Raw genomic sequence first — 25,599 nt, 5'->3', positions numbered from 1 at the left:
GCGGTGGGGGCCGCAGCAGATAGGCCCGCTGTGGGGGGCGAGCCTTTGCACGTTACGTCAGCGGCCCGGGGAGGAGTGGCGGGGTTGCCGCAGAGATTGATCGAGGAACTCGCACTGCCCACCCACCACGGTCACCAACATGGATTCGGACACCTCCCCCAACCCCTTTGCCTCCTCCCCCCCCTCCAGCCCCTCCCCTCGCCCGTCCCTCCCGCCTCCGGTCCCGCGCAAGCCTTCCTCGCTCGTCTCCGCCGCGTCTGGCTCGCCCCCTCCCACCCACAGGGCCTCCTTCCCCGACCCCGCCAGGCATCCAAAGATGGGCGCCACCGTCCCAGGCCCAAAGCCCAAGACCGGCTACTGCTGCAGCATCGACAAGGACATCTCCGCCGGCGAGCAGGTTCATATTGTCGACGCCCTCAAGACCACAGAGGGCGGCACAGCGAGCTACATCACCTATGTCATCCGTCTCGGAGTGAGTCAATGCCTTTGCCCCGTCAGCACCCGTCTCACACTCTTCAGACTCATACAGTCCGGCGCCGATACTCGGCTTTTCTCTCTCTCCACCAATCGCTCACTGGCCTTTACCCCGTCCTGATCATCCCTCCGATCCCTTCCAAACAATCACTTACAGACTATGCTGTCAAGGGGCAAAGCAAAGCCAGAGAAGATGCCACAATCATTGCTCGTAGGAAGAGGCTGCTTGAAGATTTTTTGCAAAGACTGATCAGACATCCCATTCTGGGAGGAGAACATGTTCTGCATCGTTTCTTGGAGGAAGACGTCAGCTGGGTGAGTTCTATACTGTGCGTTTCCATATGTGCAGCTTATGCCTCACCAGTCCGAAGTTCTCCATTCTCCACCAATCTCGCTGCTCTCAAAGAACCCTTTACACGCCCCGTCACATAATCCGACTTTCCAGCCGACTACCCCGACGTCTCCGTCTGAGGCTCCTGCGACAACGTCCTACATCGCCCACCATCTTCTTCCGACCCCATCCCCATCTCATCCTTTGCGCCAACCTGACCAGCGATTCATGGATTCCGAAGCTTTCACTGAAAAGTTCCAATCCCATTTTTCTGGAACCATGGAGAAGGTCAACAGGCGAGTGACCAAACGCTGGGGAGAAAGAGCGCACGACATGTCGGAGCTTGGTGGTATCTGGAATGGTTTCAGCTTGGTTGAGCAAGGCAAACTTGGCGATGCAATTGAAAAAGTTGGACGCGCTGTTGATGCAGAGTATCTGGCTACTGCCGCCTTGGTGCGTATAACTGTCCGCCGTCGTTCCAATGTATTACTGACGCAACATTTAGTTACAATCATGGGAGAAAACAACGACTGAACCGCTTCACATTTACTCTCAATTTGCCACTTTAATCCGGGCTCGTCTGTCCTTTAGGCACCAAAAACACGTCCAGTATGAGCTCGTCCAAGAGGCTCTCGAGACTCAGCGGGATAAACTGGAAATTCTTGAAAACGCTGAGCGTGAGGCAAGGAGGTTGGAAGAAGCTCTAGAACGGGGTGGTAGTGTCCTCGCTAGTCCTCAGCTAGAGCCCGAAGCTGCTCGAGATGAACGAGAGCGAGCTCAAAGGCGAGCAAGAGCAAGTCAAGGATTTGGGTTGTTGTCTGCTGTCAAGCATAGTCTAAGTGGGATGATTGATATGGACCCTGAGGCGACGAGAAGGGCCAATATTGCCAAGACTAGGGACAATATTTCACAAGTAAGACCATTTTTCGTCTTTTCATGTTTGTGCACCTGCTCATGGTTCAATTTTTCAGCTTGAAGACTCTTATCAAGCAGCAGCACAAGATCTCAAATACGCGTCCATGACACTGCAAGCCGACCTGGACAGATTCCAAAGGCAGAAAGTCGCTGATCTTCGAGAAATGGCCATCAATCTGTCTCAAGTGCATAGGGACTGGTGCAAGCAGGTCAGTGATCTTTGTCATGGTGTTGGAAACTAGTATTCATCTTTATCGTTTTGAATAGAACCTTGAGGCTTGGAAAGCTGCCCAGGCTGCGGTCCGAGAGATCGACCCCCATCCTAATCGGCCTGCTCAAACTCAAACGCAAGTGCAATCACAGCAATCGCATGCGGGGCCGTCGACGTTGCATGCTCAAACGGAGGATGATGTTTCCAAACTCGGCGTAGACGCAATGAAAAATGAGATTGAGAGGGTGGAGATTGAGATTGCCGATAAACCTTTACCTAAGCCTTCTTTGGCCGAAACCGGAGGAGATGGGGTTGTCCCTTCTCCTCAGCCGAGGCAAGAGAATGATACCGAGGAACAGGAGGGGCATGGACCATTGGGGCCGTTGTAACATGATGTCTGTGATTAAGAAATTGCTTGTGAAAATGTGTAAAAATGACAGAAATATTCCGGCTTTTGAGGTTTTTACATGACATTGTGATGATAAGCACATTCAGAGTTTTCTTCGCGTTGATGGTACGATTGAAAGTTCATGAAATAACTCCTGGTTAGCAGCGTCTCCTTGGGCGGTCCGTCATATAATTTCTCCCTCGGTACAGGTCAGTACCTACTTGCGGGGCGTTTTTTGGCCACAAAAGACAGTCGGGGTCCACATGGATAATCTTGTACACATGCATTTTTTCAAGATACTACTACAACTAGAAAACTAAACGATTCTTCGCCGCTCTCCCATGGAACGAAGGAGGCGCTCGATGACATGACAGCATAATACAAACAACAGTACTACTCGACAGCCCTCTAATTCCCTTATATTTCCATACTATATTTCTTCAGATATTACTCTTATGAATTTCCCCCACCTTTCGATGCATTCGACTATTTGTTCGTAAGCGCCCTTACGTCCCTGATGGGCTTTGACGAGAGGAAAAATCTCTCTGTGTACTGTCCCACAGTCTTTACACTTCATCCGCACCCGCTCATACGCTTGTTCACTCAACGGATGTGAAGCGCATCGCTCGGAGAGCTCAAGGTGTACCAATCGCTCCCAGCGCTTCATAGCCAACAAGGGTGGGGTTCGATGGGTGGTTGCCCCGGGGAGAAAGGATGTAGTCAAGGTGTCGGAACGATGCAGTGAGGACGTAGTAACATCATGACGTGAGCGGCCCGAGGGCCGAGGAAATATGTCAAGAAGGGTGGGTCTTTTGGATTGGCATTCTAACTAGGCATCAGTCAAGGAGCAATCAACCCATAAGTTTAAGAGCTTACGGTTGGTCCACTGACCAATGCGTCTTGGGACATTATCTGTCCTTCCGACTTTGTAGAATGAAAGTTCGCTGGTTTCCAGGTCTGGAAAGAAATCATATTAGTTCAATTAAAACACACACATCAGCTTTTCCCCACCCTTAAGCTCATAAGCATATAAGAAGCCGGCACATTCCTATGGTATCGGCCGCGTCAGTGTTTGAATCACATTGCAATAATTGTCGTTTCGCCTACCTTGGGTGTTAATTTGGTTTCCATAGTCATTCTTAATAACGTTTGGGTTTGCTGTCCCAGGGCTTGCGGTATATAGTCTGAAAGATAATTAGCTGGCTAATTTGCACGTCTAGCTTAGCTCACCATCAAATTCAATCCAAACGCCGGAACTATCTCGTTCTCTTCTCCAGTAGAAGCCCTTGATGGTGCATATCATACCTGCATGATCTTTACAATATCTTCCCATCACTTTCTCGCTTCTTGCATCTCCACCGTCCTCGTCCAATGACACAGAGGCCACCGAGGCATCTCGAGCAGACAAATAAGGGGCTTTGACCTTGACTAGCCGCTTGCAAGGTTGACCTGTACGTGTGAATCCAGAACACTGTACAGAGCTTGAATTTGACCTATAGGGCTTGTGGGGGGAGCTTGACTTTTTGGTCTTACCGGATGGGGTGGTGGATGGGGTATTGGAGGAACCTCTCCGCGCGGGAGAAGTAGAAAAAGATGGAGAGGTTAGGAATGAACGCCTCAAATCTGATGTTGCCTTCATAGGCGTAGCGGATGATGGGGGTGTAACATTTCCTTTTGCCAAACCAGATGGGGGTGAAGCTGAGGAGTCTGAAATTTGAGTCAGGTCGATGACCAAGTCATGTTGGGCATCTTCAAGGGTTGAGAAAGACTTAGAGGTCTGAAGCGATTTACTTTTCGATGTGCTAGATTTGCTCGAAGGATTAACTTCTTCTTTGTTATTGACGCGGGTTGCCTTGACGACCTTCTCTTTCACCGAAGCCGTGACCGGCGGATGTCTCGCGTGCGGTGGCGTTTTGGAAAACACGGGCTTGTTTATTACGCTCGAACTGAGCTCCACATTGCTACATGTATTTGAGCTTGGTCGTTCCATTACAGCAGGTGCACTGCCATCCCGAGAAACCGCAAAGCCTGATACGTGCCCTGAATGCAATGAGTCCGCCGCGGGTATAGTCTGAGATGGGAAACTGCATTGAGAAGCAGTCACATTTGGAAGACCTAAATTATGGTGATTAGGTGGCACGATATCAGGCCGAGGCAAGGGTGGAAGCTGTTTGTTGCAATCGGGAGATGCAGATGACGGGCGTGGAGTGTCTCTGTGCGTTTTGCTGGAGTGGTCAGAGACTTTCGATGATCGGTTGCTCGGTTTGACTCCATCATGGAGTTGAAGATTGTTCACTGAAGTTGTTAAGCTGAGAAGATACTCGTTGCCCCTGCTTCTTAGAGCCTGAGCGGCCAGTTTGGATTGCGGAGAGGACTGAGACGGAGAGTAGAAAGTAGGCGGATGATACTGAGGGCCGCGATGATGGCTTGTTGGTGGATGGTAAGGTGAAGGGCGATGAGCATTGCGGGAGTTGCTGGGAGAAGCTGTTGTGTCTGGCCAGTAGAGCTGTCGTTGATAGGGGCTGGTCGGGTAGGACATGATGAGCTCTGAGGCTGAAAGAATAGTAGAAAAAGACAACAAGTAAGGATCATTTAATGTGCGACGGAGATCGAAAGGCCAACGGCCGACCGCTCGGCACCAAAAACAAAACAAACAAATAATGCCAAAAAGTCAAACGCGACGACAAAATAGATTTTACTACGGGCTGCTACCGTACAAGACTGTCAGATGATTTCATCGCCCCTTTTAGCCAAAAGTGACGCATTACGACAGCATCTTGGTACATAGTATACATGCCTACATGCGTATTGGATCGTGGATTGTTACTGTCTATAATGCAACCCCTAGTAAATAATTGCCAAGCCTTGCACCATGAAGGCTGCGAGAGAATGGACTGGTGAAGGAAAATGGGAAATGCTGGGTGACATCCCCATCTTATTGATTTATCCTATCGTTTATCAGTCGCTGACCTTGTGTCCCTCCTAATGACCTCAACCTATCTCCTGTGGTCAGTGAGCTGCTCCAAACGAGATCTCACACATTACTGACATAGTTTGCAGGAAACCACCCTGTCCTTCCGTCCCTGGTTCTCCCTCTCCACCAACTATTCATTCCCTCACCCCTTTTTTCTAATACAGCTACTATTTCGTCCCGTCCTAACCCTAGTTCCCACTCCTCCGTGGGCGTAAATTCCCATTTGGCCCTCACAAATTCTAACTTGGTGGGGTCAATCGTTCCATCAGGTGAAAGAATAGATTTTTGATTGGTCTGATGGGCGACAAGCACTTTCACAAGTCGTGACATCAAGTACGGGAGCCCCAAAGCAGAAAGCAAGAAGATAACTAATGGCTTGATACTTGGACGGCCACCTTGACCGTTTGGCGGTAGACCAGAGGAACCAATCCGGTCCCATTCTTCCCCCCAAGGACCTGTCTTGACTTTTTTCCCTTTGAGCCACGATAAAATCTTCCGTCCTAGCCTTAAGATTGAAAAGACTCCGAGCACTTGACCTAGATAAGTTTTAAGAGAGCCGAGCTGATCTGCCACCCCAACCATGGCGAAAAAGGATGAATGGGTGGCCAAGTATGTGGACTCGACCAGTTGAGCCAGTGAAGTGAATGCTGTAACAAGGGATTCTACTACTGCAAAAGCTGGGGCGGTGGAAGCTTGGAGTGAAGATGCGAGGGTAGGGTATCCCTATGCATTTTGTCAGCATATAAAACACGATGCGCACTGTAATACGAACCTCTCCCGGCCCTCCCATGCCACCTACCCCATAACCTCCCATCCCGTAATTATAACCACCATAACCCCCACCGAACCGGTTCATCCCACCCATAGCCCCGTATCCTCCATAGCTTCCATAGCCGCTCATGTTATTATATGGCGACATCCCATAGCTCCCATTATATCGTTGCGAATATGGCTGCATTGAAGAAGAGTATCCCCCATAAGCTGTATCTCCGTCAGCGACCTTCTCAAGGCCGACGATGGGCTTGAGATGTAGCTCACCTGCACTTGAGCCCAGTCCAGTGGGTTTCTCAGGCAACGCGGGTGCGTTGGACACACTGTTCGACGTCGAGGTCTGAATAGCAGTATCAAAGGCCGAGGGCTGAGAGGCTGCGGATTTGCTGGGACCTGCGACTGGGGAGGATGACTCCCATGGCTTTGGGCGAGGGGGGATGGATGCCATGGATAGTGTCTGCTGTATGCTGTTGAGTGGTATATGGCAAGTAAATCGGATAGATATCAATATCAAACGGCGAAGAGCGACAGAAGGAGGACCACATAATACAACAGCAATTAAGTCGGAAAGGAGATAGGTATTAACCGGAGGTCGCGGGTGACTTCCTTGGGAAGACCTTCACAATCCTCTTCGTTCGCTCTCGCACTGCACTCGAACGACAAGTTGTCGGCCGACTTGCCAACAAAAGCCATAGTATCTGTCCATGTCTCGAATGTCTCGAATATCCAGCACAAGCGCAACTCCTCTCGCAACATCGTCTCACTTCAATACGCCTCCTCCCAAACTACATGTCGTCCGCAACCCAGCGTCGCGCGTCCGCCAAGCCGTGCGCGGTACGTCTCCTCGGATCGGCCACCATGGATGCTGACATCTGGCATGGTAGACAATAATGTATCCCTCCTGCAACGTCTCCAGCACAAGACAGATTTGCGCAATACTGATGAGAACCGCTTGACAAGCTTGAGCTGGGCTGCTATGGAAGGTAATATAGAAGTCTTTGAATGGCTGCTGCTAGACTATGGCCATGACGACCAAGAGCTGTCAAGAGTGTGTGCTTGTCATGTTTATATTGTGGATAGCTTGCTCATTCGGTCCAGGATTCCGACAATAATACTATCCTGCATCTGCTGGCTGCTGTCCCTTCGCGGTCCCTCTCTCCTCATACCCAAATCCTCAACTCGTCCTCTTCATTCCCTCCACGCCCGAACCCTCGCCCACTCGCTGAACAATCGGCTATATCTCTACGTATGACACATCTATACGTGGAACTTTTTCCTTTTCTACTAGATTGGTCTAACACAGGCGGCAAGACGGCGCTGCATGTTGCTGCTCAAGCGGGGAATGCGCCATTCATAAACTTCCTGTGTGACTTGGGCGCTGATTTGGATCTGACCGATTTGCAGGGAAACACTCCGTTGCATTACGCAGCTGCATGGGGATACCTTGACACCATCAAAGTATTGCTGGAAAGAGGCTGCCAATTCTCTTCGCGAAACTTTGAAGGATTCACGGCCAGCGAATTTGCCTACTCGGATCGCGTTCAAAACGCTTTGCAGACGATGGCTCGCGAGCTTTTCGAAGAAAGAAGGAATAGGAGGAAAGAGGCTAGAGATCGGCAAGATGCCAGAGAGAATCAGAGAGCCAGAAGTGGAAGTGTATCCACAAGCGCAAGCATGGGCTCTGGCGCGGCATCATATTCCAGCAATCCTGCCAAATTTCTTGACAACTACCAACCTAATCAATCAGCATCCCAACAATTGCATCCAAATGAACATACCGGATTCTCGCCTGTGTCACGCAGCTCAGATCAAACATCACTGTTATCGGGATCATTCTCATCTCGCCATATTACATCGGGAGTGTTATCAAAACGTCCTTCCGCTAGCCGACTTGGGGCTTCTCCTCCTTTAATGATGCCAGAACCAGCTCCACCAACTCCACAGCTTGGGCAGCTTCTCCAACCGTCCTATAACCGAAATCCAGTGCCTTTCTCTACTCATCCAGCCATGCCAACTTTATCCGCTGTGACAAGGCAGCCAGATAGTACAGATTCAAAGGCTACGGCAGATAAAGGAGATGTCGTTGTTGATGGGCGGAGCGAAGGCATATCCATGGGGGCAAATTCGGCCCATGAATGGTAGTACTCATGCCAATTTGATATGCATTTGGCAAGGATTCATACAATTTTTGGCCGTATCTAGTATGCTTTAGGCACTGTTAGAATGATACTGGAACAGGCAGATCGAGAAAAGCCAGGTCTGTCTTGAACAAGGGTCTCATTGGAACAATCCATCAATCATAAGAGGTATCCACAAAAACAACAACTTAATCTTGTCAATCCAGTCCGATCCTCGGTGTCCGAAGGTGCGCCTTAATTGTCATTTCAAGCTCCCCTGGATTGCCTGTAGTCTCCTTCGGCAACAGTAGCAGCTTCTTCAATTTGGCCTTGAATGCCGCTGAGAGTCTCTGCAGCGGTTGAGTAGTAAATGAGTTGAGCCTTGACGAGGTTAGAGAGGTTTTGAAGAGGCTCAGGCTGAACATTGTAAACCATCGTTAGCAGGGACAGATAAAAGATCGGACGGTGAACACGTACGTTCTCGAGGACAGCTTTCATGAGACCAATGGCAGTCTCCGTGTTCTGAACCAGCTTGTCTTCGGCCTCTTCGACATGTAGACTTGATAGATTGTTAGACAAAAATCTGAGTCTGATATCGAAATTACCTACCGAGCTTGCTCTTGCTTAGCCGGAGCAGCAGACTTCAAACTAGATGGATGTCCATCAGTGTTCCTTGTACGATTGACGAAAAATAAAGAAAGACTTACGCAGCGCGGGCAGCATCGAGTTCCAACCTGGAAGTCTTGACGTTTTGCCTAGCCTTCATCGCAAGTCCAATAGATGTAGACAAGGTGGCCTGCCAGGGGGTAACAAATCGCTCAGTAATGACCTGATCCTGGGAAATACGGGCATCTCCGATCTATCCACGAAAATTGTCAATTGCTTGTAAACAGACTGAAAAAAGGCAAGTTATACCTTTTCCAAGGCAGCACCGTAAATGCCAAGGGACACACCGAGACGGTCTTCAGCGCCCAACTCGGTGGCACCGGACTTGGCAGCGCGAGAAAGAGCATGAGAAAGAGTCTTGGGCTGGTGGGGAGTAGGTGCCGTAGGTGAAGGAATAGGGATGGGAAGATTAGTATTCTGTGCTTTGTCAGTCCAAATCATACAGAGATCGTGTTGCAAGAGCAACCAACCTTGAGGTTCTTGTTAGCAAAAGTATTCCAGGCAGAAGCTGCTTGATGTCCAACTTCAGAAATGCCTTCAGTCACGTCGGAAGGGTAGTCGTACTTCAATAAATTGTCAGACATATGGCATTGGCTGATTAGCTTTTTAGTGGACGCACGGATTCTCGCTCGTGAACCTTTGTGATTTTGAGCATCTTATTGTGGACATCTCTCAACGCGTCTACTCGAGCTTCGAGCTGCCTGTATTCGGCCGGAAGTCTTTCCGAAAATCAGATATAGTCTTGACCAGCTATGAGATCTCCATATGACCGCAACTTACTCAGTGATTCCCTCAGGCCCGACATTGCCAATTCTTTCCCTGCATATTCAGAATGTCAACACAGCTCTGCCAGTTCACACGAGCACAAACCTTGTAGCCTGGACCGTCTGTCGGAAGCTTTTGGAGACGGCTGTGACGTCTACGGAGGGGAGGGCGGGAATCTGTGCTTGGAAGTTGCGGAATGCCTGCATTGTGAGGTGGTTGTGGGTTGTTTGGGGAATGGATTCTTAGAGAGAGATGCGTGCGAAGTCAGACGGATACGGAACCTCCTCGCCGCGTGGAAGTGGACGGGATCAAATCCTCCGCCCAGCAGCCAACGCGCGTCCATCTGCATGGTACCATATCCTTTTATCACCTATACAACTCTCCTCGTCACATATAATCATACACATCACAATGGCAAAGCTCGCAGAGACCCCTTCCGTCGGCTTTGACTTCTCAAACTATGCCAGAAATCAGTTCTTGGGCCAGCGCCTCCAGGGCATTCCGAAGGGTAACACTTTCTATCTCCTTTCGTCATTCACGCTGACCAGCCATTCCCCAGCGACCTCCACTGGTACAACCATCGTCGGTGTCATTTACGGTGGAGGGAGCTCAGGAGAGGAGCCAGGCGTCTGTCTTGGTGCTGATACACGAGCCACCGGTGGACCTATCGTCGCAGACAAAAATTGTGAAAAGGTGGGCTGAACTCATGGTCTGCACTAGGTGGCAGCCTGTTCTGATGCAAGGCATTTGACTCACAAGTTCATTAGATCCATTACTTAGCCCCTCACATCAGATGCTGTGGTGCTGGTACTGCTGCCGACACAGAGTACGGCAATTGCTTCCAACGCGGTTCTTTAGCTAACGCCATTTAGATTCGTCACTAATCTCATATCTTCTAATCTCGAGGTAGGTACATATCATGTGGTGTACGACTATTCGATTATTCGCAGATACTTACATTCAATGCCAGCTTCATGCACTCTCTCAAGGCCGACAAGCGCGCATTGTTACGGCTATGACAATGCTCAAACAGTATCTCTTTCGGTAAATCTCTCGTCTTAATTCTGCTGAGGTTTCACACTGAACATCGTTTAGGTATCAAGGCCATGTTGGTGCTCATCTTGTGCTCGGCGGTGTTGATTCCACTGGACCACACCTTTTTACTGTCCACGCCCACGGCTCCACGGACAAGCTTCCTTATGTCACCATGGGTAGTGGTAGTCTCGCCGCTATGGCTGTGTTTGAGAGCAGTTTCAAAGAACATATGACGGTAAGCTCCGCAGGATGAAAGAGAATGTTCACTCATCATAGCAAAGAGACAAGAAGCTATCGACCTCGTTGCTAGAGCGATCCGATCAGGTGTTTTCAATGACCTGGGTTCTGGTTCCAATGTAGATGTCGCCGTGATCACAAAGAATGGAACTGAAATGCTCAGAAACTACCAGACCCCCGTACGTCCATTTTGATTGATGCAGGCCCTTTGTGCTAATGACGAGTAGAATGAACGAGGCCTGAAATCGCGCAACTACAAATTCCGCCGTGGAACCACTGCTTGGACAAAAGAGTCTGTGCGCAGTCTAATTGTCACAGAGGAAGTTAAGTCAACAACAGGCGCTGGCAAGGCCCAGGGGGCGGCCGAGGCTGTTCCAGTTGCTGTTGGCGCGGGTCCAGGCGGAGCAGAAGGGATGGATATCGATGGTTAGAAGTCCGTTGTGTCTAGAAGGCTCTCGTTCCGAAGGAGCATGTATGACTGTACAAAGTGCCTCGATCCTATAGACATCTTACTTCATACACTGTACAATAAGAAGGTGCCGAACATTGGGTGATTGATATCCAATAAAAAGATGCACCCATCTGCCACACAGCTGAACGACAGTAACGAAGGACAACAGTCGGTAGTTAGTATTACATGATAGAGCTCATAATCGTGACTTTCGCCGTGACAGACATCTGATTCATGTACGGCACTCACAGCAAGTATATCCAAGTTGTGGCCATGCTTGCATCGTCGGTGAAAAGGGAAAGCTGAACAGAAAATGTAGTCACGCAGTAGTATCATCATCATCTGATTGATAGAGGACGTAAATAAATAATGGCGTAGTCTCGACAGGGCAGTGGTCGGAATCAAATCGAAGTAATTACGTAAGGGTCTGCATTGCTTTATAGCCGAAACTTTCCTGCTTTCGATCTTTTTCTATTCGTTCTTCACTTTACATTCGTTCACTCTTGCTCGAAAAATACATTGAGTTAGTTGTACTACTTGTGAGTGTTTTTCTCTCTATCACACCTTTCTCATATTGCCTCAATTTTTATGATGAGTGTTTGTTGGCACCAGTCTTACCGTATCGTGGGGACTTACACAAGGCGGTTCATGATATTATACGCTCCGTGACGCCTCTGAAAAAAATCACATCCTTTAACTTCTTCATAATGTTTGGGATGTTGATGCTGACTGCTTCGAAGTATTATAATAGTGAAACAAGTGTGCTGTGAAACATAAGGCCGATCAAGCTTGCATCTACGTCCCAAGCGTTAAATACTCGGATGGAATTGCTATGTATGCAGCATTACCTGCCTATAACTCCCATGCTCATTATGAACTCATCTTGTCTCATCGAAATGCTTTTTTATATCGTTACGAAGAGCTCTTGTATCAGTTCACCTTCTTGCGCTGGTTTGTAGCCTTCGTTGAAAATAAACGAAAATGTGTTGCTGTTATGTCCGATGTTTGCCTAGATGAGATGATGATCATTTCTGTCATCACCATGGCCCGTATGAACTGCTGCTCTCTTCTGCTTTCCTTGTCTGGCTATTGTCAATTGTGCGTATCGTTCAAATTATATGGAGTTCAAATCTAATTCTGACTAGCGACAATTGTTGCCATAAAGAAGCAGTACACATAGCAATGTCATCCCTTCACAGCGGATTTACTTGATCTGGTTGGGATCCTGTCGAGAGAGAGGCAGTGAGGCAACAAAGTCCGAGTTAAGAATCATTTTGAATTGTTTAGCGCAGTTTTAAAGCTGCGACCTCATTTTTTTCGTCAGCGGGCGGGGTCTTGAGGCTCAAGATTGCATGGATAAACTGTGAATTTTTTGCGATTGTGTTGCGTCCATTATTGTTGTTCACCTTTGAGACAGTTACTATTGCAGAATACGTATGAGCATTGTACGGAATCACATGAGATGGTCTGTGAAATGCCTTCAGCTTGTCTATCTGGGTCACGTGTCCCCTGGACAACCAGCGATCTTTGGTTAAGAAGAAAAAGAAAGGAGAAAGTAGATTGCTTCGTTCAACTAGAAGCTCTAGAGAGTGAAATGCCCCGGGCCCACTCAGATACTTCCTCTTTGTCCCGTCTGTGTCGGGTCACAACTCGCCATCTCCTCCCCGCTGAGCCGTCATCACAAAGTTAAAGTTCCTCTATCTTCTTCCCCGGCGCCATATGAGATTGAAATTCCTTACTCATCATTGACTTTAGGAGTAGAGCCTTTACATGCACTGCGTGGGACACGAACTAAAAAGGAAGGCTGTTCCCACTTTCGTCATGTCACATGCATTTTCTTGCAATTATCGTAAAGGTATGTCAACATTTATCCTGCCTGCTTCACGGGCGCGTCGACCAAGATGCAGTAGGTGAAAAGAAATGTAATAATAAAAAACTAAACTGCCTCCTCCTTCCGAGAATATTACAAGCTAGTGGAAAACCTTACTACCCTTTTTTTAAATCTATGTACAATCTTTCCCAAACCTCGTGACCCAAGCTTGCCTTAACCATTCTCATCACATCGTCAACGCTTTTGGCCTTTCGCCCGTCTATCTTCCTTCTATTGGCATGAATTGGCTTATCTTTGAAAGCCAAAAGGTCATACAGGTCAGAAATCTGGCCCGCCTTGAGTTCCAGTAAATCGATGACCTCTCGAAGGTGGTCTGCAAGGACATGGCGCTTGGCAGAAACCGAAGCCGGATCAAGAAGTTTGTACTGGTCTGCTAACTCAGAGTAAACCCTGCGTACTGCATCAATATCTTCCTGTGATCTTCCACGAGGTGAACATACATTTTATAATGTTGAAAATCGCCTTCCAATTCTGCAACCACCCTGGCAAGCACTGTCTGGGGGGGCAGTTTGCCCGGTTCCATCTCATCTGTCACCTGCTTGATCTCTGCGTTCTGATTCATCCCTTCAATTCCGTTGGGTAAAGGACTAAAAAACTCGCGTTCAAGATCTTCTCCCATTATGCTGGGAAAGGGAGAATGTACGCTTCTGTCCAAAGCTTTGGAAGATGATATTGGCTTTGACCGTCTACTTCTGGAGCTTTCCTCCCTCTCCTGTTTGTGCCTGCGAGGAGTCGAAGGAGTTGAGGACTTTTTTGAAGCAAGAGGCGATGGTTGGACATGGTCATGCTGTTTAGCATGAGAAAGAGAAGGAGTCTTCGGTGAGGTGTGAGATCTGTTATGTGCCATGACAAGTTTAGCTTCCTGCGGTTCGGGAATGGATGTAAACAGAGCGTTGGCTGAATCCAGGGGAACGTGTATTGGCGCCTCATGCTTTTTCAATTGGTCTACAGCAGCCTTCCTTTTCTCCACGTCGGCTTTCACCCTTTGAAAGTCCGAGTTTTCTTCTATGAGTTTCTTGGCAAGTCTTTCCATTTCGACTTTCTCCATATTCATGGTGCTCTCCCCCCTTGTTCGTCTTCGAACTTCGATACCTTCTGCAACGATGCAACCTAGTCTGCAGACTTCTTCCGTAAGTCTCTCGATCTCTCGACGCAAAGCTGCTATCTCATGGTTCATTGACGGATCAGAGAAGGAGCGATCACCATTCTTAAGATTGGAGAGATTTGCTTGACGCAGCTCTACAATAAGTGCTTTGTGCTGTTCAAGCTCAAGGGTGATACGAGCAAGGTCAGCTCGAAGAGATCCTACCAGATCTTCCAGTGCTAAATTTTAACATAGTCAGTAGCATTCACGATCGTAGGGATGCTAGGCTATAAGGGGCAACTTACCCGATTTCTCATTTTCAGACTTTCGTGTCTTCTTTTCTCCATTTCTCCTGGCAGCATCCACTTCTCGATTTGCTTTCTCCACTTCAGCTTCCAGCTCTTTTACTCTGCGACGGGAGACCGAACTTTCCATTTCCAGAGCCCTCAGCCGAGCATGGAGAGTCGCTAACGTATGGGGGATATTTACTGCGATGTTCTTAGCATTCATCCACTTCAACAATCGAGTGCTCACCAGCTGGCTCCCCACCCACATCGTCATTGTTTTCCAAGGAATCGAATATTAAGCCTTTGGCTGGAGTGGCCATCAACGCAGTCATACCTGTCACATCGGCCGAAGCATCTGGATTTTTCCGAACAGACGCATTTGCAGCCTTCTTGCCTTCATTCTGGAGCATACGTAGCCTATCAACCTTGTCTTTTGCAATTGTCTTCCGAGTTACCGGGGTACGAGAGATATTGTACGAGGTCGAAGAGCCTAGGGGTTTCTTCCGAGATTGTTCGCCCGACTCTTGAGCTTGCTCGTGAAGCACATTGCTGGACTTTGGTCTTGTTTTTCCTCCACTTCCCCGGGAATCAAGATGTTTATTACAATGTGCGAGGTAGGAAGGGTCAATGGTTTGGTTGGCGGCTGACGGAAGAGGAGAGCGAGATCTCGGGCGGAAGGGAGAGTTCGGTATCTTAGGCAGCTTCTGAGGTGCCACACATCGTTCATCAGCTTCACATACCTCTTTTTACGCTAGTGAAATCATGGGCTTGATGATGCAGTACTTACCTCATCCCCTATAATTCGACCGAGCTCTCCTACAAGCCTTCCTAAACTCCTTTCCGGATCAAAACCCCCATCACCCTGGTCTCCTGAGTTTGTTTTCGGTATTCTGCCTTTGAATGCACCAGTACCTAATGTTATGGCGCTGGCATGATGTCCAGTGGTGGAAACAGGACTGATTCCAGCAGATGTACTGTGTCCACCTCCAAAATTGTTAGAATGTGGGTTCGTCCCCCGAGCTGCGCGGGGTGTTCCTGACGGACCATAGCTGTGGCCATGACCCACGTCTTGAGTAGGTTGAGTAGAAATCCCCGAAAACTGGGCTCTGGGGTACTCTAGGGATAGATCTGAGGAAGATGATATGAAGGAATTGGAGTAATCATGGGGGTGAAAGGGTGAGCTAGAAGAAGATGTGGAAGAGTGCAAAGAGGAGAGAGAAAGCGAATGGAGATCGTGGTCTATAGTGTGCTCGAGATGGCGGCGTTCGAGGTCGTAATAGGATGGAGGTATAGGGAGAGGATCCATTGTGTGAGGGAGGCGAGAGAGGGAATGAAGGAGAGAGTTATTGAACAAGAGCGTTGCACGTTGGATGGCAAACAATACAACGCCTCGTTCGTTGTTGACCCACACCCCGCGAGAAATGGGAAAATCAAAATAAAATACGCGACAAATTAATATTTTTCCTTTCAGACAACCATATAAACAACGGATAGTGTCTTCTGCCCACTGACGTTTATATCGATGTTTATAATAAAGTCCGGCCATCCAAAGCTCTGCCCCTCAGCCGACGTTCTAAACACTCAATGCAATGATTCAATAGCATCGCAGGGAACGGCAAACAAATAGCTACAACAATTACGCTCCCGTACAAATAGGAAATAAATAACACTATAATCAAGCAATATTTAATGGATAAAATGCCTTCAATCTGCAAACTGGCTTTCAATGGAAGACATAATGTCTAAAAAACCTGCAATTCAGACAGACAAGGATCATCAGTAAAAGTCACTGCCACCAATGGCTTGAATATTAAGATATCTGCGCCATGTTTTTGAAATACCTACTTAATAAATATGTCGTCATTCCCTGTATGTTTGGATCTATCGCTTCATCCTGCGCCTGTAAGGTATCCAACAGGGTGACCGCCACAACTCGGATCTTTGTAACAAGGGATGGTCCATTTGCCGCCAGCTACAACAAGTGCTGAGTTATTTTCTTTTTTGAGCAAAAGGTGTGAGTTAGGTACTTACTGCCCGGATAGGAAGACTAAACGTACACCGGTTCAGCCAAAAACGTTCAGATATTTAGCTTAAAAAAATAAACTCACCAATGAACAACATTATATAGATCTTGATACACGGATTGCCTCCAATTCACTGTGTTTTCGCCTATATCAGCGGCTACCAGCTCCGCCGCTAAGTAATTGTCAGCCGGATGTCAACGTTGCCTCGCAACAGAATGTATAATGTACCATTCCTACTGGATGTGCCCGGTTGCCCACTGCAGTTTAGCAGGTTTTCTCTAAGAAGGCTACAATTAAGTCGTCAGCTGTTACGCTCCCGGCAGGCACATTTTGAAAACTGACATCAAACGCAGCCTTGTCATCGCTAGAGTCACGTGTATGTTTCCTTTGAGCACCAGATAGCCATCCTTCGCTGTCTCTGGAGGCAATGGGTCCGAAAAAAACATATCAAGCTCGCCTCTGACTGCGTCTTCCCATCCAGGTTCGGGTCTATCGCAGGCACGAGCTCATAAGCAATCTAGTGACAATGGATGGTTGACGTACAGTGAGTTTCCCTGGTCCGCTTCAAGTTGAAAGGGCCTGGGGAGGGTGTCCGAGATGTAACGAATCCTTTGCCCTAGTTTGCGCATCTCTCTCAATGCCGAAAGAAGGTTCTCCGGATCTGTGATCTGTTGGCGGCGGAGGTCTCTCTCTGATATTAATATGTCCCCAAGCACACTACAAGTCGCAAATCAGAAGAGCAAAACAGCCCTGGTCGAAAAAGTGACAAACGTGACTATACGTGTAAGCGTATTGAACCCTGCTATCAGAGGCGCAGGTGTACGACTAGGAAGGATACCTTCCGAAGTAATGGACTCGTCATCTCTAAATCAACCATGGCCCATCAGTCCCATCATCACCAACTGCAAGGCCATACAACTACTAACTTACACCTCGGCTGGAAATTCCGTCGATTCTGGCCCCATAAACTCATCCACACGCAACAGCACGGGTTTTTGCCTTGACACGGCTTCAAACTTATCTGCGTTGTATATCAAAAACCACACTCGTCGTCCGCGCTCCGCATTAATGGGATCCAAATCACAGTACGTCTGAAAACGGATTAGAGCCGATATCGACTTGGAAGAAATAAAATGGTACATACATCTTCACGATGCAGTCCCATAGTGACAGCAAGGTATTGTGCCTCTCCAAATGTCGAAGCTTCAAGACCGATATTGCCATGTTTCTATGGAAGTTTGGATGATTGTTAGCCAGAGCCGCCTTGTGCAACACTGACTCACATTATGCACGACAAATAGAAAGTACTTTATGCAGATTAGGTCGACGTCGCAGTTGTCCATTTCGCTCTTCGTCACAGCGCAGCAAGCCTTGAGGCACCGATCTGATAAGGACCGCACCTTGTGCGCTGGAATTGGGAAGTATGATTTTGGCAGCTGCCGGCAGTCAATGACATCAGTCCATGTAGCGAGCCTTCATATTTATAGATAAACAACTACTCACGTGAATAAGGGTAGCTGCAATGATTGACATGATCAACGCGAAAAATGTGGGCCTTCTCAGCTCTTCATAAGCGGAAAGATCCTTTTCGAAGGATGGGTAATGGATGACGGGGATGATGCAGTATACCTGCAGCTCGGATTAGCTAATGGGTTTGACAGAACGGGATAAAATTGCCCACATGTTCAAAGTACAAACTGATGATATGCAAAGCCAAGTGTCGAGGCAAAACTGACTCGATATTTGTGGATATCGGTAGCGAAACGTTAGAGAGGGTAGTCGAAGGTGATACACCATGGTATGGAGAAGCACCAACATCTGGAGGAGTAATATGGGCCTCTGCAATGTTCTCATGGTGATCAATAGACAAGTGGACGGCTGGCTGCTGAATGTGAGAGTTTGTACCTCGGTCGTCAGAAGTAAGTGTACTTCTATTGAGACCTATATCCCCAAGTATTGCAGATTGGCTGGGAACGCTAGGATGTGAATACCAAGGGATGGGACGATCAGCTCTCGCCTGAACATGAGATGGCAGATTGGGTGGTCGTTGCTATGCGGGAATGGCTGCAAGTAAGTCCCCTGCGCAATTGCTTGACACGCCCCTTATCACTCACATGGCAGGTGCCGATATTACTACTGGGCCCTACGACAGAAACTGAATTGTATTGTGTAGATAAATTATGATCTATTGGATAGCCAACGCTCGAGGATTCTGCATGATCTCTGGCATCCCCTGCTTGATCGTCCAATTGTGTTGTCGCAGAGGGCCTCGTAGCTTGGGATAGCTTCCTTGCTTTCTGCTGGACGGCTAACTGTTCAACTGCCTTGTTCTTACGTCCCCTGCGTTTGCGCTTGTATGTGTACGAACATTCCAGATTCCATTCGCGACAGTGCTATTTATATATGGAAGCGTCATACCATTAATCAAGCAGAAAACATCTCAGAATGACGCGGGATGACTTACGTTACAGGGAGAGGCCGCTAAGCCTTCTGTCGTAATTTCTATAGATGAAGGCCTTCCTGAACACCCTAGCTTCCGCGTCCTGCAAGCATCACAGCTAGGTGGCTGTCTTGCATTCAGTATTTCCAAGACAGTGGTACGTTGCGTGAATCCCGGGTTGAGGCGTAATGGAGCCTCGTCGTTTGCAGTAGCTAAATCACTTGGCTCAAAAGCCCGAGATCGCTCTTGTTGAGAAGAGGCAATTGAGTCAGATTGACCAGACATTGACAAAGGAGCATGCTCGGGCATAATCCTATGAGGATCACAGGTACCGAGGTGCTTGATTGATGTGACTCTGCAGTTGTTGTCAACGTCTGAAGCGGAATTAATTGTTTTTTTTATTGTCACTGGGCGGATTGTGTTGATGATCGATGAGAGCAGTTACTAACTCTCGAAAGGAGCCATCAGGAGACTGTTGTGTGCGCGGCCACATATCGGAATCGCCCGATATGCAGCGATAGTAGGCTCGACACAAGCCCATCGACAGTGGTGTGCAAAATTCTTAATTATCTTAATTATCATGATGATGAACGATAGTGGCGATGGCCGCAAATCAGAGGAATAATTATTTAGCAGCAGCTCGAAAATTATTAGCAACTGCCACCCAAAATCATGCGTCACGTACTTCAAATATGGATTTTCTACTATTTTCTCTTCATATCTTGCTAAATCATAATAATTATGATAATTAAGAATCTTGCATACCTTCATCGCGTCGCGTCGCGACCAAGTCACGATAGTTCATCTTTCCTTGCTCACGTATTTTACCATCCAATGGTATCTTCAGTACCTCCAGCAGCCGCCATTCCCTGCAAATGCCCAGCGATATATCCCAACTCAAATTTGAAGCGTCAGATTTTATTCAGCTGCTTCTGGCCTGGTCCTCGCCTCCTGGTACAATGGCTCATGTTGCCTTCGCTTCCTGGATGTTCAAGTTGACTACATGCAAGAAGTTTCTCTCAGTACTTAGCAAGGTTTGATTGACAGGGGTATGAGTGTGGAATAGGGTGGCAAGGGATTCATATTTATCCATTTTGCGGACTTGCAAAGTTGTGCTTTTTGTGGAAAGAAATGATGTGTCCGTTGTCGATATCTTGTCGAACATGACGTAAGACCTCAACATGCAGACATGAATATTTGAGGCATGAATTTATTTGCATTTTCCCCGAAAAACTAGGATTAGAATCGGAAAGAAGAACTAGAACGGTGCAAATCATGGGTTTCTTGTTTTTTGGCGCTCCAAAACTAGGAAACGGAATCAAAATTGAAAAAAATTGGAATTAGTAGAATTAGCCATGAAAAACAAGAAATCCATATTTGAAACGTACTCATATGTTCCTCCTAGTTCATCTGCTGAGACTAAGAATCAATCAGTTGAACCTCGAGACAGGCATTCGTAATTGGAGGCGGCTCACGAAATATGTACGTGACGATTGGTAGACACCCCAGCAATTGACCCTCACTGTGTGCCACATGTCAGCATGAGATTGGTGGCTGTTGTTTGTTGATGGGATCGAATACTGGAAAGAAGCCAAAAGCTTACTAAATAAAACATGCCCGTTTCTGCCCTTCTCTAGGCATAGCATTTCGGCGGATTCTCGATATGCTACTTACAATCGGGGCATATTGAAATAATCCACCGATATGCTGCTGCAGATCACGAGGTCTCACCAAAAAACCCGATATCCATCGTTATGTAAGATTTTAATGCAGTTTTCCCGGCATACGGTGGGCGCATTTCGGCTTTTTTCCCGTTAACATATCCGCTGCCCACCAAGAAGAGAGCCGAAAACAAATGATGTGGAAGAAATCTTATCGTATCAGTTATCTCCTGCCATCGTCACTCAGGAAAAACCTTCCATCGTCATAATCTAATCTTTTACTTGTTCTTCTGCGGGCCGTATGGGCCGTACAAAACATCCACTGTCAACGCACACAGGTATGTATCTTTAGGGTTTGATTATCGATGTTCTAATCGACAAGTCAAACGGATCCACCTCTTGATGAATTCGTCGGCGGTAGAAAGAGTTCAAAGTTGTCCACAACGCGTACGATAATTTCAGCTGAGGTGGATATCCTAAATCGGGTCTTGTCCGAGGTGGAGATGGATATTCCGTTACGTTCGAACCGAAAAGCGAATATGCAAGCACGCACACAGTGAAGATGGAAAAGGGCAGGCGTGCCTCGGATCCCTCCTGACCGGCAGCTTGATCCGGTCGCTGCTGACTCGATCAAATAATAATAATTATTAGTAATCCGCGCAGACGGACATGTCCGACGAATCGGGACTTATTTATGTAAGCGTCACGCCATAGGCAGGTGAGTGCCTGTATATATACATCCAGCAACACTCATTATCCATTCGTACCCCCGTTCTCATACTTCGCAATAATGACCCTCACCTTCAAACTCTCTGATGGCAAAGATATCCCTTTCCTCGCATGGGGAAGCGGCACCGGTGGTATCGGCAAAGAACTGCAGCTCGCTATTGGCGCGGGTATTCACGCATTGAAATCTGGCATCCGCCACATCGATACCGCTCAGGGTTACGATACTGAGGAAGCCACAGGCGAGTCCTTCAGAGCTTCTGGTCTCAAGAGAGAGGACGTCTGGATTACCACAAAGAGTGAGTTTCTGGGGCGCACCAGGAGAGACTTGACTGACTATATATGTACCAGTTTCCGACAAGATCCCGACCGATAAAGAAGCTATCCGGAAGAATGTCTTGGCATCCATTGCTCGACTCCAAACCAAACCTGACCTCTTGCTCATCCACAACCCTTTTATTGTGCAGGATGGTAACATCTCTCAATTTTGGACATATCTTGAGGATCTCGTTCTTGACGGTACTTTGGAAGGTGTGAGTTTGGGAGTAAGCAACTTCAGACCTCAAGATCTGGAGGCTATCCTAAGGGTTGCACGAATTAAGCCTGTTGCCAACCGTAAGTCACCCGAAATACGCTACCTATGAGTATAAGACAAAGGCTGATGTGGATTGCAGAGCTTGAATATCACCCTTACGTACTTGTACACCTCGAACCGGTCCTCAAGATTGCTGCTGAGCATGGTATCCTAATTGAAGCTTTCGGCCCACTGACTCCGGTACTCCGTCATCCCGACGGTGGGCCTCTTAAGCCTGTTCTTGAGCGCATTGCCCAACGTATTTCCAAGGACAACGGTCAAAAGTTGGACTCTACTACCGTACTTCTCCTCTGGACTCGTCAGAAGGGGGTCGTAGCTGTCACGACTTCCAAGAATGAGCAGAGGATCAAAGGGCTTGCGGATGTGGAACATTTGCCCGATTTGACCGCCGAAGAGATGGAAGAAATTGAGAAGATCGGCCGAAGCCATCACTACAGGTACTATATTGTGAGTTATCAGCCACCTGATACACTGGCGAGGTCTGTAGCTGATCATTGCATCGCAGGAACACATGACTGAGGACTTCCCCAACCCGGACCTTCCTTCCGTCCCCAGCACTAGGGAAAAGTCAGATCATTAGACCGCCTAGTTAAGAATTGGTTGAAAATACTGTAGAGCGAAGAATACATTAACACGCCTTGGATTGAATATGCAGCCATTGTTATTGCGTGGTGCAGTAGTTCCAGAATTCATCTTATCAACGTTGGAAACAAGCATGCATAGCGCATGGCAGACTATCATCGAGTCGTCAAAACCGCAAATTACAAAAATCATACCAGAACTAAGTGAACCAAGTAGTAGAGTTTTTGCTATTTCCGAATACCAAGAGCAGCTTCCAAGAGCTGGTTTGCTCTCTTTCTCTCTCCGTCCTCCACCACAATGCCATCTAGTTTCCGCATCTTTATACAGTTCTGCATTATAAGTCCACGATAGACAAGTCGTTTTGAATACCACTCGTCGGGAAGGTTCTTCCTGAATCTGGTGTCGTATGTAGACCACGCTGCCGGTGCGACTGCCAATGGCTGATCCATTCTGTTGCGATCTTCGTTGTTTCTTGTTGGAGTTGAAGGATCAAGCACTGAAGAGGGAGATGACGAAGGAAGCAGCAAGGGGAAGTAGTAACTCAATGTGAAAGGGTTCATCCTGAATGATTGGTGAGAAGAGCCATATTTACCGGGATTCGGAATCGAGTTACATACCTTAAATCGAGCTCTTCTAGATTCCGTAAACCTCTCAGCCCGGCCATGACATCCCTACCATCTCCTTTTCCAGCCTCCTCTCCACCAAGCCTCCCACCAACCAGTGTCAACTTTCTCATGTTGTTCATCCCCTTCACGCCATTAAGGTCGGTGAAATAATTGTAGTTTAAATTGAGCATCTTCAAGTGAGGCGCATTAATAGCAAAATCCTGCGGCCATTGACTCATCTTGCAAGCAGCTGCTTCTAGATAAACGAGGGAATAGAGTGGTCGAGATGGGAAGAAATCTTCCGTTAAGGCGTTCCCCGAGATGTATAGTCGCCGGACATTTTCCAAATCAATATAAGTGAGGTGAAGAGGGGCAGTGCGTTGATTACGAAGTGAGAGATTCTCCAAACGACTCGGAGAAGAGTGCTCTGACCGGCCCAGGTGTGAAAGAAGATTATTATCGGCGTAAAGTGTTCGTATCTTAGGGAAAAGAGATATATCAAAGGACGCAATGTGGTTATCGCTGAATCGTAAGATCCTAACGCTTGGCATTGGTATCTGAGGAGTGAGGGTACACAGTCTGTTTCCCTCTGTAGCGAACTCATTAGCTTGAAGGAGTACTACAAGTGACTTTCGGATAACTCGGTGACGTACCGAGATTGATAGAAGCGACAGAGCTCAGCCTGTGTAAGTCTTTGATGATGGAAATGTTATTATTACTCAAGTTCAAACTCTCCAGTTTTGACCACTTGGCGGCCGATAGATCCAGCATATCCAGTTTGTTGTTGACACAGCTCAACTTAATTAGACAATCCATTTCCATGATACCTTCAAGATCGCAAATGGCATTATCATCCACCTTGAGTTCTCGGAGATGAATGAGGCAACCGAGTTCTACGATTAGAATCAGCTCGAGTACTATAAACGGCAGTAAGTAGACTTACGGGCAACGCTGTCGAGTTTGTTTCTAGAAATATCCAAATACTGCAAATTTCTTAAATGATTTACAGCAGTCAAACTGGTCAACAGATTACCGGCAACATGTAAAGTTCGTACTGTCGTGGGTATGCCACTTAGATATCCAATCGCATTGTCATCTCTGTTGATACAGAAATGAGTAAGTTTTGGCCCTCACCCCACAAGGTCATGCTTTCACGTACAAGTTGATTTCGTCCAAATTAGGCAAGAATTCCTTTAATCTGGCTACACTATCCGCCTTTTTGCCCCTCAAATCAATCATTTTCAACTGGTCCCAATGGGGGTTGAAAGGCTCGATGTCTGTAATGATCTCTACTAGCTTATCATGGGCGATCCCAAAGGAACACTCCGTAAGGAAAGTTGCATTCCCAGCATGGCGAGAAGGATAAGTGGAAGAGCGACACACATGAGGAGAGCGAGTGGGAATAGTTGAATGGGAGTCAGGTGAGCTGGTTAACGATGCCCGAGAAAACGGACGATCAGTATCCTCAATCTGTCGCGATGAAGGTTTACAAGGTGTTTCGTCATTCAAAGCTAAAGTAGAAATGTAAGTGATCTGGCTGGGCAATCAGTACATCAATAGACTTACTCAGTTCTCCCATGTCATCCAGGAGGCCTTGAATTCTTCTTGTCCTGGCACTGGGTAAGAAGCTTCTGTCGCTATCAGTCGACTCTCTCTTGAATATATCGGCGCATTCTTCCTTTGCAGATGTTTGCCACCTTGTCGTTCGCATCTCCACATCCAGATCAATGATTTTGCCAGTCTTCTTTCCATCAGAAAAGCTGACACTGCGTTTGCCGCTACTGGCAGGGGTGGTGCCGCGTGCAATAAGCCCTGGAGTCGTCTCGTCAGACCACCCTTGACGCTTTTTGGGCTTATCTCCAGGCGTTGCCGCGTTGCGGAGAGCTGATCGAATGGGGTTTCGGGCAAAAGCGGAAGGTGTGGGAGTCATTAATAATGGTGCAGAAGGCATAATATGTATTGTACCTTCATGAGATGCACTTGTCACTGACAAAGAGGTTGATCGTTTCTTGAATTCCTCGATACGTACAGGCTCAGAGATAGCTTCCGCTTCTGGCTCAATAGAACTCAAGTCGGGGCAGTCTTCAACTCTATTGTCGTCCTTGTGGCTTGTGATGGAAACAGAGCTTCTCGTGTCGTGCCGTTCAACCCCGCTTTGCTCGTCATCGGCATTCTCTTGAATTTCTTGTTCATGTTCGCGCAAGGACTCGTCCAGGCGGTGGGTAGTCGGCATCTGACCACTGCTTCCGCTTGGGTCCTCAAGATGATTTGGTAGACTTTCCATCCCCGCAAAAACATCTACACTTTCTTCACTCCCGGTTAATCTGCTCTCACCGGCCTCGTCCACAGGGCCTAACTCTCTCACCCAT

At 47.7% G+C, this 25,599-nt stretch overlaps 10 protein-coding genes across 11 annotated transcripts in view; 4 read left to right on the top strand and 6 right to left on the bottom strand.

Moving 5' to 3' along the window:
- The first annotated feature begins 203 nt into the window (after nt 1–203).
- CNC03560 (hypothetical protein) lies at nt 204–2,615 on the top strand. The gene is made up of 6 exons (XM_569690.2): nt 204–472; nt 520–789; nt 839–1,258; nt 1,311–1,718; nt 1,777–1,929; nt 1,988–2,615. Exons 1-6 carry the CDS (start codon nt 317–319, stop codon nt 2,318–2,320), a joined length of 1,740 nt encoding a protein of 579 aa, XP_569690.2. The 5' UTR covers nt 204–316; the 3' UTR covers nt 2,321–2,615.
- CNC03555 (hypothetical protein) lies at nt 2,598–4,878 on the bottom strand. The gene is made up of 5 exons (XM_024658433.1): nt 3,550–4,878; nt 3,427–3,503; nt 3,331–3,367; nt 3,196–3,276; nt 2,598–3,144 (listed from the first exon to the last, which is right to left on the bottom strand). Exons 1-5 carry the CDS (start codon nt 4,856–4,858, stop codon nt 2,750–2,752), a joined length of 1,899 nt encoding a protein of 632 aa, XP_024514291.1. The 5' UTR covers nt 4,859–4,878; the 3' UTR covers nt 2,598–2,749.
- A 220-nt stretch (nt 4,879–5,098) lies between these two features.
- Nucleotides 5,099–6,591, bottom strand: CNC03550 (peroxisomal membrane protein pex13 (peroxin-13), putative). The gene is made up of 4 exons (XM_024656775.1): nt 6,332–6,591; nt 6,066–6,274; nt 5,369–6,016; nt 5,099–5,315 (listed from the first exon to the last, which is right to left on the bottom strand). The coding sequence occupies exons 1-4, from the start codon at nt 6,510–6,512 to the stop codon at nt 5,268–5,270; spliced, it is 1,086 nt and encodes a 361-aa protein (XP_024512447.1). The 5' UTR covers nt 6,513–6,591; the 3' UTR covers nt 5,099–5,267.
- Nucleotides 6,592–6,705: 114 nt separating this feature from the next.
- Nucleotides 6,706–8,314, top strand: CNC03545 (hypothetical protein). The gene is made up of 3 exons (XM_024658432.1): nt 6,706–6,898; nt 6,949–7,112; nt 7,163–8,314. Exons 1-3 carry the CDS (start codon nt 6,769–6,771, stop codon nt 8,204–8,206), a joined length of 1,338 nt encoding a protein of 445 aa, XP_024514290.1. The 5' UTR covers nt 6,706–6,768; the 3' UTR covers nt 8,207–8,314.
- CNC03540 (cytoplasm protein, putative) lies at nt 7,960–9,844 on the bottom strand. The gene is made up of 9 exons (XM_569686.2): nt 9,718–9,844; nt 9,628–9,666; nt 9,467–9,566; nt 9,318–9,410; nt 9,097–9,264; nt 8,889–9,040; nt 8,791–8,829; nt 8,659–8,740; nt 7,960–8,598 (listed from the first exon to the last, which is right to left on the bottom strand). The coding sequence occupies exons 1-9, from the start codon at nt 9,816–9,818 to the stop codon at nt 8,449–8,451; spliced, it is 924 nt and encodes a 307-aa protein (XP_569686.1). The 5' UTR covers nt 9,819–9,844; the 3' UTR covers nt 7,960–8,448.
- A 123-nt stretch (nt 9,845–9,967) lies between these two features.
- Nucleotides 9,968–11,450, top strand: CNC03530 (proteasome subunit, beta type, 7, putative). The gene is made up of 8 exons (XM_569684.2): nt 9,968–10,120; nt 10,172–10,305; nt 10,380–10,438; nt 10,485–10,518; nt 10,583–10,656; nt 10,708–10,882; nt 10,929–11,063; nt 11,112–11,450. The coding sequence occupies exons 1-8, from the start codon at nt 10,024–10,026 to the stop codon at nt 11,313–11,315; spliced, it is 912 nt and encodes a 303-aa protein (XP_569684.1). The 5' UTR covers nt 9,968–10,023; the 3' UTR covers nt 11,316–11,450.
- Nucleotides 11,451–12,951: 1,501 nt separating this feature from the next.
- Nucleotides 12,952–15,965, bottom strand: CNC03520 (expressed protein). Its single transcript, XM_569990.2, has 5 exons — nt 15,385–15,965; nt 14,845–15,301; nt 14,616–14,798; nt 13,667–14,549; nt 12,952–13,616 (listed from the first exon to the last, which is right to left on the bottom strand). The coding sequence occupies exons 1-5, from the start codon at nt 15,901–15,903 to the stop codon at nt 13,322–13,324; spliced, it is 2,337 nt and encodes a 778-aa protein (XP_569990.1). The 5' UTR covers nt 15,904–15,965; the 3' UTR covers nt 12,952–13,321.
- A 227-nt stretch (nt 15,966–16,192) lies between these two features.
- Nucleotides 16,193–19,544, bottom strand: CNC03510 (expressed protein). The gene is made up of 15 exons (XM_024656774.1): nt 19,086–19,544; nt 18,736–19,014; nt 18,303–18,671; nt 18,125–18,250; nt 17,905–18,057; nt 17,766–17,849; nt 17,552–17,712; nt 17,393–17,485; nt 17,165–17,338; nt 16,964–17,110; nt 16,850–16,908; nt 16,706–16,793; nt 16,629–16,644; nt 16,443–16,569; nt 16,193–16,348 (listed from the first exon to the last, which is right to left on the bottom strand). Exons 1-15 carry the CDS (start codon nt 19,368–19,370, stop codon nt 16,302–16,304), a joined length of 2,208 nt encoding a protein of 735 aa, XP_024512445.1. The 5' UTR covers nt 19,371–19,544; the 3' UTR covers nt 16,193–16,301.
- Nucleotides 19,545–20,974: 1,430 nt separating this feature from the next.
- On the top strand, nt 20,975–22,779 carry CNC03500 (conserved hypothetical protein). The gene is made up of 5 exons (XM_569680.2): nt 20,975–21,060; nt 21,144–21,747; nt 21,800–22,063; nt 22,123–22,490; nt 22,549–22,779. Exons 2-5 carry the CDS (start codon nt 21,513–21,515, stop codon nt 22,621–22,623), a joined length of 942 nt encoding a protein of 313 aa, XP_569680.1. The 5' UTR covers nt 20,975–21,060; nt 21,144–21,512; the 3' UTR covers nt 22,624–22,779.
- The window catches only part of CNC03490 (leucine repeat containing protein, putative), a 5,292-nt gene continuing 2,409 nt past the window's right edge, over nt 22,717–25,599 (bottom strand). For both annotated transcript variants that reach the window (XM_024656773.1, XM_024658431.1), the window contains 6 exons: nt 24,797–25,599; nt 24,390–24,741; nt 24,174–24,328; nt 23,884–24,123; nt 23,243–23,819; nt 22,717–23,186 (listed from right to left, as the gene is read on the bottom strand). The exon at nt 24,797–25,599 is cut by the window's right edge. In XM_024656773.1, coding sequence (XP_024512561.1) covers nt 22,853–23,186; nt 23,243–23,819; nt 23,884–24,123; nt 24,174–24,328; nt 24,390–24,741; nt 24,797–25,599 — 2,461 coding nt within the window. In that variant the 3' untranslated portion in view covers nt 22,717–22,852. The remainder of the gene's footprint in view (nt 23,187–23,242; nt 23,820–23,883; nt 24,124–24,173; nt 24,329–24,389; nt 24,742–24,796) is intronic.

Source organism: Cryptococcus neoformans (genome assembly GCF_000091045.1).
Source record: "Cryptococcus neoformans var. neoformans JEC21 chromosome 3 sequence".
Classification (NCBI taxonomy): Eukaryota; Fungi; Basidiomycota; class Tremellomycetes; order Tremellales; family Cryptococcaceae; genus Cryptococcus; species Cryptococcus deneoformans.
This window is presented reverse-complemented; position numbering and strand designations above follow the sequence as displayed.

What these genes read in the sequence shown, in the direction of transcription:
- CNC03530 (XM_569684.2), top strand. Translation starts at nt 10,024, where the DNA reads ATGGCAAAGCTCGCAGAGACCCCTTCCGTCGGCTTTGACTTCTCAAAC. An exon ending in CAGACAAAAATTGTGAAAAG is followed by an intron (nt 10,306 to 10,379) that starts GTGGGCTGAACT and finishes CAAGTTCATTAG; the next exon opens with ATCCATTACTTAGCCCCTCA. An exon ending in TCAGAAACTACCAGACCCCC is followed by an intron (nt 11,064 to 11,111) that starts GTACGTCCATTT and finishes AATGACGAGTAG; the next exon opens with AATGAACGAGGCCTGAAATC.
- CNC03510 (XM_024656774.1), bottom strand. Translation starts at nt 19,370, where the DNA reads ATGCCCGAGCATGCTCCTTTGTCAATGTCTGGTCAATCTGACTCAATT. An exon ending in TAGCGGCCTCTCCCTGTAAC is followed by an intron (nt 19,015 to 19,085) that starts GTAAGTCATCCC and finishes ATATATAAATAG; the next exon opens with CACTGTCGCGAATGGAATCT. An exon ending in GCGGACCAGGGAAACTCACT is followed by an intron (nt 17,111 to 17,164) that starts GTACGTCAACCA and finishes TGCCTGCGATAG; the next exon opens with ACCCGAACCTGGATGGGAAG.
- CNC03520 (XM_569990.2), bottom strand. Translation starts at nt 15,903, where the DNA reads ATGGATCCTCTCCCTATACCTCCATCCTATTACGACCTCGAACGCCGC. An exon ending in GTCTGAAAATGAGAAATCGG is followed by an intron (nt 14,550 to 14,615) that starts GTAAGTTGCCCC and finishes GTTAAAATTTAG; the next exon opens with CACTGGAAGATCTGGTAGGA. An exon ending in GATTTTCAACATTATAAAAT is followed by an intron (nt 13,617 to 13,666) that starts GTATGTTCACCT and finishes TGCAGTACGCAG; the next exon opens with GGTTTACTCTGAGTTAGCAG.
- CNC03500 (XM_569680.2), top strand. Translation starts at nt 21,513, where the DNA reads ATGACCCTCACCTTCAAACTCTCTGATGGCAAAGATATCCCTTTCCTC. An exon ending in CGTCTGGATTACCACAAAGA is followed by an intron (nt 21,748 to 21,799) that starts GTGAGTTTCTGG and finishes TATATGTACCAG; the next exon opens with TTTCCGACAAGATCCCGACC. An exon ending in AATTAAGCCTGTTGCCAACC is followed by an intron (nt 22,064 to 22,122) that starts GTAAGTCACCCG and finishes TGTGGATTGCAG; the next exon opens with AGCTTGAATATCACCCTTAC.
- CNC03550 (XM_024656775.1), bottom strand. Translation starts at nt 6,512, where the DNA reads ATGGCATCCATCCCCCCTCGCCCAAAGCCATGGGAGTCATCCTCCCCA. An exon ending in TGGACTGGGCTCAAGTGCAG is followed by an intron (nt 6,275 to 6,331) that starts GTGAGCTACATC and finishes ACGGAGATACAG; the next exon opens with CTTATGGGGGATACTCTTCT. An exon ending in GGTGGTTTCCTGCAAACTAT is followed by an intron (nt 5,316 to 5,368) that starts GTCAGTAATGTG and finishes CACAGGAGATAG; the next exon opens with GTTGAGGTCATTAGGAGGGA.
- CNC03545 (XM_024658432.1), top strand. Translation starts at nt 6,769, where the DNA reads ATGTCTCGAATGTCTCGAATATCCAGCACAAGCGCAACTCCTCTCGCA. An exon ending in CGTCCGCCAAGCCGTGCGCG is followed by an intron (nt 6,899 to 6,948) that starts GTACGTCTCCTC and finishes CTGGCATGGTAG; the next exon opens with ACAATAATGTATCCCTCCTG. An exon ending in ACGACCAAGAGCTGTCAAGA is followed by an intron (nt 7,113 to 7,162) that starts GTGTGTGCTTGT and finishes CATTCGGTCCAG; the next exon opens with GATTCCGACAATAATACTAT.
- CNC03555 (XM_024658433.1), bottom strand. Translation starts at nt 4,858, where the DNA reads ATGTCCTACCCGACCAGCCCCTATCAACGACAGCTCTACTGGCCAGAC. An exon ending in AAACCAAATTAACACCCAAG is followed by an intron (nt 3,368 to 3,426) that starts GTAGGCGAAACG and finishes CCGATACCATAG; the next exon opens with GAATGTGCCGGCTTCTTATA. An exon ending in CATTGGTCAGTGGACCAACC is followed by an intron (nt 3,145 to 3,195) that starts GTAAGCTCTTAA and finishes ATGCCTAGTTAG; the next exon opens with AATGCCAATCCAAAAGACCC.
- CNC03540 (XM_569686.2), bottom strand. Translation starts at nt 9,818, where the DNA reads ATGCAGGCATTCCGCAACTTCCAAGCACAGATTCCCGCCCTCCCCTCC. An exon ending in CAGACGGTCCAGGCTACAAG is followed by an intron (nt 9,667 to 9,717) that starts GTTTGTGCTCGT and finishes CTGAATATGCAG; the next exon opens with GGAAAGAATTGGCAATGTCG. An exon ending in CTCGATGCTGCCCGCGCTGC is followed by an intron (nt 8,830 to 8,888) that starts GTAAGTCTTTCT and finishes ACATCCATCTAG; the next exon opens with TTTGAAGTCTGCTGCTCCGG.
- CNC03560 (XM_569690.2), top strand. Translation starts at nt 317, where the DNA reads ATGGGCGCCACCGTCCCAGGCCCAAAGCCCAAGACCGGCTACTGCTGC. An exon ending in CCTATGTCATCCGTCTCGGA is followed by an intron (nt 473 to 519) that starts GTGAGTCAATGC and finishes CACACTCTTCAG; the next exon opens with ACTCATACAGTCCGGCGCCG. An exon ending in ATAGGGACTGGTGCAAGCAG is followed by an intron (nt 1,930 to 1,987) that starts GTCAGTGATCTT and finishes CGTTTTGAATAG; the next exon opens with AACCTTGAGGCTTGGAAAGC.